General features: G+C 38.6%; 1 protein-coding gene across 1 annotated transcript in view; it reads right to left on the reverse strand.

Annotated features, from left to right (window-relative positions):
* LOC103808684 (centrosomal protein of 112 kDa-like) overlaps positions 1-6,048 on the reverse strand; it is a gene marked incomplete at both ends in the record, with an annotated part of 83,818 nt that extends 77,770 nt beyond the window's left edge. Inside the window, 4 exons of the mRNA XM_009081487.1 lie at positions 1,027-1,186; positions 2,665-2,783; positions 4,017-4,116; positions 5,962-6,048. Of these exons, the coding sequence (XP_009079735.1) occupies positions 1,027-1,186; positions 2,665-2,783; positions 4,017-4,116; positions 5,962-6,048 (466 nt within the window). The remainder of the gene's footprint in view (positions 1-1,026; positions 1,187-2,664; positions 2,784-4,016; positions 4,117-5,961) is intronic.
* Positions 6,049-13,366: the final 7,318 nt, after the last annotated feature.

Genomic DNA, 13,366 nt, shown 5'->3' on the forward strand with positions numbered 1-13,366 from the left:
AAAAAAAAATCAGGAGAGAGAAAGAGAGAGAGAAAAAAAGAAAACTAATTTCCAGTGACAGTCTAGTCTTTCATCTTAAGCCCTGCCTTGAACTCTACCTTGTTTAATTATTAAATCAGAAGCTGCTCAGCAAGATCTGTCTGGTTTTGATGGTTCTTAAATTCAATCTTGCTGACAGACTGTGTCCATTTTTCTCTGTATTTACTATTACCTATGACATGATCTGAATGCTAATTTTTAAATTCAAGATTCATTAATAAAGGAATAAATTTTGTTTGACATTGTCTTTTCGCTCATTCAATTTCCTTCATGCCTCATCCTGATAAAAAGTACAGGATGCTTTTCTGAGGTTATGTGTGAATTTTTTTTGTGCTTTTTGCATCATTTGTAGAACAGGCACAAAACCCAGATTATACCTGCTTACATGTTTATAATTATTCTCATAAGTAATAGATATATTCTAGAAAAGAAATGCAACAAATTACAACAATCAATAATTATTTTATAAATCCTTTCTCTATCATCTTTAATCTAACAGAAGCCTTTGCTCCTTCAAAGAGGAGGTGAGCAAGTAAAAAGTCACATTTCTATGAAAATAGATGCACTATATAAATTCTTTTTTATAGTCTACAAACCTACAGAGAAAAAAGTTCTGCCAACTTAATGAGAAAGAGTGAGAAATGGTAGAATTAGACCTTCATTGTAAGTATGTATCTGTGTAATATTGATTGCAGAGCTGTGCTCTGATGATTTTATCTGGGGGAAAAGATCCTTGGTAGGATTGGCTGCCAGGACAGTGTCCTCTCCCTAGACAGAACTGCACTATCAAAAATAAGTATGTACATACATCACAGAATCATGGAATGGTTTGGGTTGTAAAGGACCTTAAAGCTCATGTCATTCCAGCCCCTGCCCTGGGCAGGGACACCTTCTCCTGGCCCAGGTTGCTCCCAACCCCATCCAACCACTTGAACACAAACCCATGACACCTGAATATTAAAAGAGACACTTGCTGTTGTGACATATTCCCCATAAGACCTATAGCTGACTTTGCCTGCTGCAAATACTCCTCCTGCATCTTGCTGACACGAGCGTCGGTTTTCTCAAGCAGCTCCTGCACATCTTCCATGTGCTTCTTCTGAATATTGAACTTCTCCTTCTCCATTTCAGCCACAGCATCGTGAAGCTGCAGCAGGAAAAACAGCACAAAATAAGAAATGGCATAGAAAACTGGCATTTAAAAGCATTCGTGAGGATAAAAGTGACAGAAAACACAGGCCACACTTCTGTCCTCTAAGGCAAAATCTGATCATTGTCACACTGAACAGGTCGACTGTGAGTCAACAAAGTAGTAAGATATATAAGCAACTCAGAAGTTTTGGGGAAATAAGTAAATAAATAAATCACCTCCAAATGTGTAAGACATATAAATAAATAAGAAAGCCAAAAAATGATGGGAATTGTCTCTATCTCCTGTACAACTGACCACAGCAATGTTTGCATCATTGTCAGCAATGTCTGTTCAAACAACCTGTGTCTACTCAAAGGAAAAAATACACAGAAAGGAGCAGTATATAAAGGTATAAAAATACTGCACTGCTAAGTTTCACTGTATTTCCATCATATTATCCACGTTTTGCCATTAGATGCATATTCTGATTCCAGTGCTAGAATTACATGAAGCTAAAATTAGTATTTGCATTTTAATTTGCATTCCTGTTGGCACAGTGTCATCACTGCTGACAACTACAGCTGCAGGGACAGCACTGGCAGGTAACTGCAAACTGTGGGATGACTTTGGGCTCAAAATAATGTCTCTCTAAAACAAAACCAGGTTGTGGCTGTCCCATCCCTGGAAGTGTCAAGGCCAGGCTGGAGCAACCTGGGCTGGTGGGAGGTGTCCCTGCCCATGGCAGGGATGGAATGAGATAAGCTTTAAGGTCTTTCCAATCCAAACCAGTCTGGGATTCTATGAAAAAGAAAACAACCAACCACTTAACATTGAAGCCTTCAGGTCTCAAGCACAAAGGACAAGATTTATGATTTATCTCTTAGGAGGCAAGAATTAAAGCCAACATCATTTCCAGATGCAGGGCTGCAAAAAAATTAAATTACACAGCATATTTCATGTGCAAAGGGAGGTGGGTTTGCCCTTTTTGTGACCCTCCCTCTCCTGAGAGGGGGAAGCAAGACAAATACTGACAATAATCTGGGCAAAGGTGAGGCTGCCTTACAATAAACATGCTTCTCCCTCTGCTTTGCTGCTGTCTTGAGTCTAACAATAAATAAAAATACGTTGAAGTATTCATGACCCATTGCAAAAAATAAGAGTTCAAAGGAATCACCGTGACAGCAGGTAGCAGCAGGTTTACCCAGATTAAAATTCCATGTCAGGTCAACCAGAAATAAACACTTCCCTAGTACATCCAGAGACTTGCCAGGAGGCCAGATAAACCCCAGGAACAGGGTGACCAGCTGGGTGGGTGTGGGTGTGCAAGTGTCAGCAAGAAGAGTCTTGATTACTCCAAAAAAAGAATAAAATCAGCGTCAAAAAATATCCCTAAAAGGAACAGATTGCTTAGATTTATTTTTCTGAGTGACAGATGCATTACCCCAGACACTCACTGTAGGAGCCTTTCACAGCAAACAAGGATTGTTCCTTACCCTTTTCTCCCACTCATTGTTCAAGGAATCATTACTTTGCTCACACATCTTCTTCAGCTCCACAATCTGCTGCTCTTTCGCTTCCCTGACAACTTGTGACTCACGAACAAGGGTCTGAACTGTTCAAAATGGGAAAATAAACAACCTTTCAAGAGACACCTTTGGGATTTTCCAGTGCTGGCAACAGATATAATCAGTTTATGTCAGTTTTCCAACTGACCTGGCTTTCTGATGTTTTTTTGGCTCTTAAATACTTAATGCATGTGCTTCTTTCAAATTTAGCACTTCGATTCTGTGTCACTACAATATTACAAGGTGTTCTCTCTTCTCTGCTTTGTTTATAGACTAGTTCAGACTGAGTTTTCCTTCCTGAAGCAGTAAACAGACATCAGCAAAATCTGTATAACCTAAAGAAAATGGGCATTTTTAACCTGGTTTCGTGGACATACTTAATTCTCTTAAGGTTCTTGTGAAGGTTGAATGCCCAATGTGGACATCCTTAAGAGAAAAGGTTCTTGTGAAGGTTGAATGCCCAAGACACACATGGAAATTATGTTCCCCAACTTGAATTGGAAGTGATTTCTTCAAGAATTCATAGTCTGATAAATGTTGTGGAAAACAAAGCAGGTACATATTCACTTTTCAGAACTGACTGAGGATTTTCACTATCCAACACAACCTGTTCCAGCCAAGAGCAGCCACCAACAGAAGCATCAGATCCCTTGTTGGACAATTTCCTTTGCCAAGGAGCAGGAAACAATACACATGGAACACTCTCCCTTTTTGTCCATAGATTACCAAACTTGTGTATTATTTTACATTGTGGTTTAGTCCATAGTGAAAATGGACTCCAAGGAATTCTAAAAGAAACTAACACTGGAAAACTGCTGACAGGCCACACTCAGGCCAAGTTTTGTACTTACGACATATTCAAGACTACTACTCATGTTTGAAATCTCTTCCCACAATAGTCTTAAAAATAATCCATTGTGGTTTGATTAAAATGTACTGAATGTATAAAGAAATTAACTTTGAGCCAGAGATTCCACAAGGTTTGAAACAAGTGGCCAAAATACTTTGGTACCATCAAAGAAACCTTTCTTGGTGACGCTCATAAAACCTGTAAGTATTAAATATAATAGACCACATGTCTCTTGGAACATTTGGGTTGGAAACTGGACAGCAACGACAACTGGACAAGACTCTCCAAATTTAATGGAAAATCTTAGTTCAAGTTCTGCAAATGGAGAACAAAGTGCCATCTGCACCACAAGGAACACGTTAACCCACAGCCACAAGAGGATGCAGTGCAACTCCACCACACAGAACACAATCACAGGGATAAAAATCACCTTTTTTCTCCAGGTTCCTAATTGTCTCTTCAGCTTCATCTTGTTTCTTTTTGTAGACAGACTTCAACACCTCCATTTCGTTATTCTTCCTATCCAAAATCTGCAGGGTCGAGTCAAAATATTTTAATAAAAGTCCAAAAAACCCAAAACTGCAACCAGTGCACAAACCCACATCTCTGCACGAGCTGCTCAGGTCCTACAGGACTAAGTGACCAAATCTATGTCATTTTCACAGCTCAGACAGCCATGTCATAAACAAAGGACTGATTTGGAAAAATGTAGCAGAAGTAGATCAAAAAGGAGTTTCATGTTTTAAGTTGGATCTTTTGTTTTCTCTTAAACTTGGGCAAACCCAGTGTGGCTTTTGTTGAGCTTGGAAGTTTCATGGAACAACTACTGTAAAGCAAAATTTGGTTTCCCTTTTCATATTTCTGTTGCCAAATGCTATTTAAAAGCATCTAAAATTCTCAGCAGGTTTTAAAAGTACTTAAATAAATTCGTGAACTTCATTACACTCTTCTGTAGCTCACCAATCAAAATTCCTTGCATGGATTCCAAGGAATAATGGGTTGGAATAGAGCAAGAATATGAGGGTAACAACACCCACGTTTCTGTGGATGATGATTTGGGGAAAAACCAAGCAGACTTTGAGGTAGCATTTTAATTTCAACTTCGTGTTTAAGATAAAGATTAAAGTCAAAGAGATTTTCTAACAGTGCCCCAAATCTATTATCAAACAAAAGCTTTCATCTTAAAACAATATTGCTCCATCTGCAATAAATGTTTTGTGTCTTTAAAGATTAATACGACACTATTTAACCTTTTCTAAAATACCCAACGTGATTAAACGACTTCAAAAGACAAAATTCGAACATCAGTTAGAAAGGGATGACAACTCCAGGGATGAGAAAGCATTTCAACTATTTCTTCTTCTCACAAAGCTGTTTCCTTTAGACTCTCAGCTTTGCTCGCTGGTCCTGCTCGAAGGCTTTGAGAACAGATGAGCCAAATATGCACCTGACCAAATATTAACATCCTTTCAGGAGGCTTTGATGTGTCATGGTGTTGTGTCAACCAACTTCCTCCAAGCCTGTGACTCAGTGTGCAGAAACAAAGCCGAGGGACTGAGTAATGCAGAGCTTACAGCAGGATCAGTCATGGCAATCCTGGCGCTGAGCGTTTAACTCCCTCCACGGCCCTGGGATCACATCACTCCACAGCACTTAGGGCCCCCACAATCCTACCCCACCTTTCTAACATGGCATTAAAACTAACAGCAAAGTCTGTGATAGCCTTTTTTTTATAATCTCCCCAGAAGTGGTGCTATGCAACACAATAAAGCCAAATCCAACTTAACCCAGAGAAGTAGATCTGGTGTCATGAAGAATTAAGAGCCACAGAAGCTTTAACAAGGCAATAACACAAATAACTGCTCAGTGACCAATCTCTGCTTCGTGATACAGTGTCAGAATGGAGACAGGAGAACAAGCACTTCTGCTGCATGAGCAGCAACATATGTGATAGATTTGGGGATTTTACTACTATTCTTTTTGCGTTGTGGCCATAAAAAATGCATTATCTTTGTTCACATTTTTCTCTGAAACAAATGCTTTCTCTCTAAAAGAAGGATCTGTGATTTCATCAGCACATGAACCCCCAGAAGTTGTTAGGCTGGTAAAAAAGGTTGTCTTGTTCACACAAACAAACAAATTACCTTCGATTTTCATCTGCTTTCTGCAAGTGTTTTCCTCTCCCTAAGTTTTTGCTATCACAGAACACTCTGCATTCCTATCAGCTCACACAAACTGCCACCTACAACGTGAACTCCAGTGAACATTAATTGCAACTGTGAAGAAGCTAAAGAACTACTACTTATTTATGATAATTATGTTCTCTATTATTGTTTAAAACACTGGTTTTGATAGAAAATACAAACACTTCCTACCTTTTGAACATCAGCATCATGTTTCTGCTGCAGCCTCAGCTTCCCTTCATGAAATTTACCTTCTGCTATTTTCATTCTCATGTCCAGCTTTAAAAGCAAAACAGAACACAAACACAACTCGATTTAAATAAAAAATAAATTACACTAATGACTTTTGCATACCTTTTTAATTATTCATTTATGCCTTTGAGAAGGTGATGGGAAGTCACTAACAAATAATTGCTATGAAAAAAATCTATATTCTGTTTCTGAGTATTTTCATATTCATTTGATAAAACTGTTAGGAAAGATGTCAGCCTAAAATATTTATTTAGAAAATGAATTTGTAAGATGTTTTAGTTGGCAACAAACACAACTGCTACTGCCCAGAACATGTTATCATCCTTCATTTAAATAAACACTCCAGAAAAAAAAACCTTTAATATTTCTGTTAATATACCAAGTTTGGTAAACTTGCTTTTATTCTTTAGGCAGGTGTCACATTTATACAAAGAATGTCCTTTAGCCCAGATGGATGTTTGGTTTTGTTTGTTTTCACAGAGTTCACATTACAAACACATTTCCTTTTCGAGGTGACTTATAAGGGGATTAAGGATTGGATTGCTAAAATCCATTTCCTGTCCTGCTTGTGTTTGTTCTGAGCAGAACTTGAACATCCCCAGCACAATATGACATTGCCACTTCTTACTTTGTGCTGCCATTTTCCAAGTAGTTTTCCATCTCTTGTATGTTTTCACTACGACCTTAAAGACTCTTCAGGACAGATAGGACAGGAATTTTGTGTTTCTCAACAGTTTTCCAAAACCCAAAAGTGACACCTTGAGTTCACATTCAGGTTATTTCACTTCTACACATATTAATTCCTACCATTCAAAAAGCAAAGGGGACAGAAAAGCTTCCCCAGAGTGACAGACCCCAATGTCCTCTCACGTCAGAACAAACATACCAAACCCCCTGTGAGTCCCAACACCACCAGCAGATGACTTTAGGAGGTCTTTGGCCAACAGAAAACTTTGTGTTTGCATTCTGGAAGTCCTAAGAGCCCAAGGTGCCCAGATCCCCTCACCTTGAGCTGAGCACTGCACTCCCATGACCACACAGCTATTTACAGCTCTCACATTTTTATTTAGCTCAGCTAAAATCCTGAGTTTACTCCCAACAGGCAAACCCTAAAGGAACAGATAAGCATTATTCATTCTGCCTTTATTCTCGTTCCTTGGACTAATCAAAAGTTGTCATTCAAGCCTGAATCTTTGTCTAACAAACACTAAACACACTGGAAATTATTAATTTCTTTTCTATGATTCCTTTGTGTTATATATTCGTTCATTGTGACTTGAAAACATGAGCTACAAAAACCCAAGTCAACTCAAAAATGCAAAATGCTGCCCAGTAACAAAGGAAACTCCTCAAGAACTGAAAAGAGGAGAAGAAAGAGCAGCAAATTCTGTCAATGTCTGGACTCCAAACCACTGATACCCAACGTATCCACCTGCTTATGACACCCCAGAGAAAGAGGAGACCCAACTATTTGTCTTATGCAAATTGATGTGGGGGGAGAACAATTGACAATTAATGCAAAGAAAATAAATCACATTCTCAGCTGTCAGCCACCTCTTTTATCATCCTCAACTAAGCATCATGATAAAAATGCATGTTCTATCCAGGAAATATAGGCCTATGTATATATGAAAAGAAATCTATGCAAAAAGTGACATTATAGAAGAAAAATCTTAGTACCAGGTGATGAATAAGTGTTGATTTAATAAAAAGAGCACAGTAATCCACTTGCAGAGAGACAGTTTGTGAACACTCCATAAATAAATATGAAGGCCTTGTAAAAACACAAATACTCGAAACACAACATGAAAGAGACTCCAATCTACTTGAATTACATTAAAAGCTTATGAATTCCTGATGTACAGCTATTGCCCTCACACAGCTTTTAAATCCACACAAACACATTCGATTTAAAACTCATTAATAAAGTGAGAATGTCGTGGCTGATGGAAATTAATCCTTGGTGGTTTGCATCAGCTGAGAGCCGGTCCAGGTTCTGTACCTTGAAATAACACCAAAATAAATCAAAATCTCAAATTTCATTTGGATCTAATCTGGACATATATTTTCAAGTGCTGCTGATTGTTCTCAGCCACAGGCTCCTTCCCCACAGGTTGACAGAACTCCCTGTACTTGACGTTGGTTCCCACTTCTCATTAATCTTCCATTTAGCACCACCCTTGCACTAGTCCTCATCAATTTTAACTCATTAGTTCATTACACTACTTCCACTGGAGCAGCCAATTCTTCAAAGTTCACAGATTTGGGACTACTTTCCAAAAAAGAAGAGCTAGCTGCAACCAAACAACTGTGAAAAACGTGTCTGAGATATACAAGCAAACTCTTCATGCAGATGCTCTAATAACTTGCAACCAAACAACTGTGAAAAACTGTGAAAAACTCTTCATGCAGATGCTCTAATAACAGCAGATTAATTTTCCTTTGGCTATTAAAAATAATAAAAAGATCTCTTACTTGAAAAATCCCACAGACCAACTGCTCATCAGCTGAAGGCTGAAAAACTGATGCCATCAAAAACACTCAAGGTCCTCAACTTGTCCCAACTTAATGAAACTCTGAAGTTTCAGCTACCCAGAGACTTTCCTGCTCCACTTGATCCATCCACAACTTTCCTCATTTTGTCCCTTCAAAACCTACTATATAACTAAATGCGAGGAGACCTATATTCAAGTGTTTGAACTTCAACAGTTGATGTGCACATGGAGTTTTCAGCTAGTGGTAAGAGGAAAACTGTATTTGCAATGAGTAACTGGCAAAAAGTAAAATAATCTTTCCAAAACAGTTCAATTTTATACTGGTCCCGAGTTCCAAGACACACATGTATCTTCATCACAACTTCTGGAAGTGTTAATTTGAGCATCTGCTGTAAAAATAATGCTATGTTGGTTTAAAAATCCTACACCTGTTGTTCCTTCTGTGGAAAACTTTCGGAAAGGGCAGAAAGCATGAGGATAACAGCAGAGTCCTGCAGCAAAGCTTGGAGTCCTGGTTTCATTTTGAGATCTGCTTTCTGACCCACCCTTTCTGTGAGGCAGAATTCCAACCTCACTGCATATGGAGATAAAATAATCCAGTCATGTAAACACATTTTCAGCAGTGATCTCATGACTGGGGCGAAGCAAATGGGCTCAACACCTCACAACTGGGAGTGGAATGGCTCCCATTTCAAAGTTTAAGCATGTTATTAAATCCTAATTACAATCAAGGAGTATCTTTCAAATTGAAACCACACCAAAGTGAGGCAGTTGCCTATCTGCACTTCCCAAATGTCAAACCTCAGCTTGGCTCAGTTTCCTGTGGGACAGCACTCAGTAACTTCATGTGCTGCTCCTCAGCTTTGCTTCATTTATTAAACACACATATTGACAAACAAAACAACCTACAGCAGCACCAAAGACCTTCACAAGTCTTAGAGAAACCAGAGAAAAAGAACTGAGGAAAGTCATTCGCTTTGATAGACGCAATTTACGGTGCTTGTGCTCCTCGGTTTTCATACCTTTTATCACCAGTCAAGAGGCAGCAAAGAACACAAAATTTATGGCATGTTACCATTCAGACAAGGGGAAAAAACAGTGTAGATATTTAGCTATAGTTGAGAAGTTTGCAAGTATGCCTGAAACGCAGCCATTGCTGTTGCCTGAACATCATTCCTTTGGCTTTCTGTCATTGTTTATCCTCCTCACAAAGAGTATGAGGCAATTAAACCCTAAGGCCGTGTAAACAATACTGATGTCAAACATCTGTGCTGTCCCTGTTATTTAAAGCCATGGAGGGTGGTAGCAACACAACTGCTTTTATGTGCCTAGTCACACTTTCTTCCTCCTTTCAAAAAAGTAAAACACCACCAAAAGCAGCAAAGAGTTACCTGAAAATGGATTTTCGTGGTGTCATTGTCCTGTGGTTTCAGAGCACACAGGTTAGGTGCTAGGAAAATTTAAGCAATAACTGCCAAAGAGTCTAATCTGCAACTGTCATAAATCTTTGGGGGAAGAAAAAGAAGGTGTTCTCGCAGTTTTTCGTGACAGAAGACAAACATTCGTCTTGTCCCCATTGACCAAAATTTGTCGAAATATTTCAAGAGCTGATTTAGAAGTAAATCAATAAGCAGGTTAGCAACATTAACCAGAGACAGCTTTGAACTCCTGCTCACTGCTCACTTGTCTTCATTACAGGGCTCACCCTCAGGCCAGAGGTGGCATCTTGGAGGCTTAACATCCATCAGATTTTTTTTTTTTATGGCTATTTGACAAAACAGTACTTGTTGCTTGCCAGCTTTATTTTTTTTCCAAGTCTATGAATATATGGGGGAGGGAAGGAGGAAGGGAGGAAGGGGGAGAAGGATGTAAACAATAAATGAGAACTTCAAAGTAAGCACTAACAATGTAGAACAATGACTTGTATATCTTACAGTACACGACAAAACTTATTTGTCTTGGTGTTCTGCAGCTGCTAAAAGAAATCAGTGCACTGCACAAAGCTTTGATATTTCCAGAGAAGAAAAAGGTTTCTTAACAAAATATCAACAAACAACTAGAACTTTCTACCGAATCCTGTTTACTCCATTTTCACATGCAAGGTTAAAAAAATAAATATTGGTAATTTATACAGTGTTTGAAACCATACAGGAAGGCCAAGGCAGGAGAGACTGTGCACAACAGTCAAGATTTATTATAAAGACACGATGACTTCAGACTAAAGTAATTTAGAACAGTGTCTCTCACTTCATCAATAACAAACTGTCTTTTCTCATTGTGTTATTTCTGTATCAAGCTGCACCCTCAGAAATTTTTACCATTAGCTTTGAGGTATATTAATACTTTCCACATTTTGCAGCAATGCAAGACTCAGAACAACCACCGAAATCTATAAAACAAAATCACTGCTGTGAGAAAAAGGAAAAAATTCTACTACATAACAATTTATTTCAACAGAAATTCCTACATTAAATATAAATCTTAATCACGTTGGAACTAATCTTCCATTTGCAAAACTGAATGGCTGAAAATCTTGCACTAAATCTTTGTGACGTGGAAAAAATATTGGTCACTTCCAATTTTAAAGAAACAAACAGATCTATAACTACAGTTTGAAACAGTAAAGATCAACCACTCCAAATTAAGTCCTGACTAGCATCAATATTTTCACCCAATGGAATGCCCAAGGTAAAATAAACTCATGTAAAGTCTCTGTTGCAAAGAGCTCAGGATAAACCAGGGATGGCCTGAAAGGAAAGCAGCATCAAACCAGGGGAACAGCCAGAAATTAGAATGTAAAAAGGCCCTTTATAAACATGGCACTTTGCCCAGGTCCCTCCACAAAAGTCCATGTTTATGATCTGCACTCTATTATTTGACCTAACAAACATTTCTACTTCCCTCCACATATCTAACCTTCTTTGTATCTTTACTCTTTAAAAACACCACAATTGCTACTGCCACTTGAAACGTTTGTACGGAGTATTCTTTATAAAGAAACCAGATTTGGAGCAAAATTAAAATGACACGGTCCCAGTTTTAGAGTCACTAAAAATGAAAGGCTTTGCCCCAAACCAAACCCTACCAGCCCTTCCCATCAAGAAAATCTTGACTTTTTAAATCACACTGAAATTAATACAAATTTGCTGAATACAGAATAATAATTGAATGGACAATTGTTCTTTATTCATATGTAAATGTCATTAGGCTCTTTCAAGTGAGAACAATGTATTCTTCACAGATTTCCAAGTTGGGGGTGGTGGGAGTAGAGGGAAATGCATTAGAGCATTGTATCCCAACCACTGTAATAACTGCAAACAGTACTTTTTGCTGTAAAGGATGTTTTATATAGCTAATAAACATAACATGCATATTAGCACTACAACACATCATATTACTTAACAGCTTTATTTGGAGTGGCAAGTGTCTGACTCCCACACGTAACAAGTGTCTGCCACGAGTCACAGCCACTCTGACATCAGCAAGGACCAGAAATAGTCAATATATGTTTAGAAACTGTGAGAGATTATACACTGTAGGAACTTACTAGACACAATTTCATAAAAGGCAGCAAACTGAATCTTCACCTACCAGCACTGAAACCCAAGCCCCAAGGAGCCTGAGAGTGTGCAGAAATCACAGAGATTTCAGAGGCAGTTAGTAAAATCTGAGGAGAACAGAAGAGTAGATGCTACTAGAAAACTTCATATGATTCTGCTCAGTGCTGAGTCAGTGAAGGAGTCTGAGCACACTGAGTCAACAGCACTGACTTTTTCTCCCTGGTGTTATGTCTCTTTGTTTTATGTTGTATTTCAGCAGCTACTGAACTTTTCACACATTTCAGGATCTCCTAAACCAGCCATCAAAACTGTACTCCTACCTTCTTTTCACCACTGCAATTTCTACTCAATGTCTTTTTTCTAGTCAATGGCTTTTCTCCCTTAAAATTCAGGATCTGTAGATGTAAAAAAATCCAAACCCATAAAACCCAAACTTTCGTCCTAAGTTTTTTTTTAAAAGAGAGAGACACTTTGAGGTAGAGATTAATCATGCAGCAAAAGATTAATTCCCAGCTGCTTGGCAACCATCTGGACATTCTACTGGTTAAAACACTAGTTTGAATTGCTAACCTACCCCTTTGATCTTTCTCAATGTCTCCAGCCCATATGTGCAATAATTAAAGACACAGTTCACAAACTATGGCTAAATAAAGAAATAAATAACTGTACATACATCTCTCTCTCTCCCCAACCAGCCTGACTGGTATCAGGAATGATAAATCACCAGTCAGTTTCTGAAAACATGTCTCATCCTGACACACACTGGATGTCTCACCCCAGTCTAGCAATAAAATAAGGTTTGGGGTTTATGACATTACATTCTGAAGAGTTATCAAAGCAAGACAGGATGTGACTTCCTCACACGGAACACAACGGACAACTTGCACATGTTTTTAGGGACAGGACATTAATCAGTCAGGAATCATGTTAACAGGAGGCAGGATTGCTGTGATTTTAAACATGAACTAACAGATCCCCATGCAGAATGATCACTCAGTGGTGAGAATCAGTTTACAACTGGATTCTCCATATAAATCAGACATCAGGGCTCTGGCTAAAGGAGGAAAGTCTACCCCACTACACAAAGCTGCAGTTATTGTAAGATTCAGGTTTAGGGCTCACCTACAGATGCTTTTGCAACTCAAATGCTTTGAGAAAGTTCATCAAAACCACTCTCTTCCTGTTATCAGTAAATACCTCTGAGCACAAATAGGATCACCAGCCCTACCACATGTCAAAGGAGGTTCCTTGAGCAGCAATCAGCTTCCACACACAGATGTGTGTGTATAT

This window comes from Acanthisitta chloris, unplaced genomic scaffold, assembly GCF_000695815.1.
Source record: "Acanthisitta chloris isolate BGI_N310 unplaced genomic scaffold, ASM69581v1 scaffold3439, whole genome shotgun sequence".
In the NCBI taxonomy this organism is placed as follows: Eukaryota; Metazoa; Chordata; class Aves; order Passeriformes; family Acanthisittidae; genus Acanthisitta; species Acanthisitta chloris.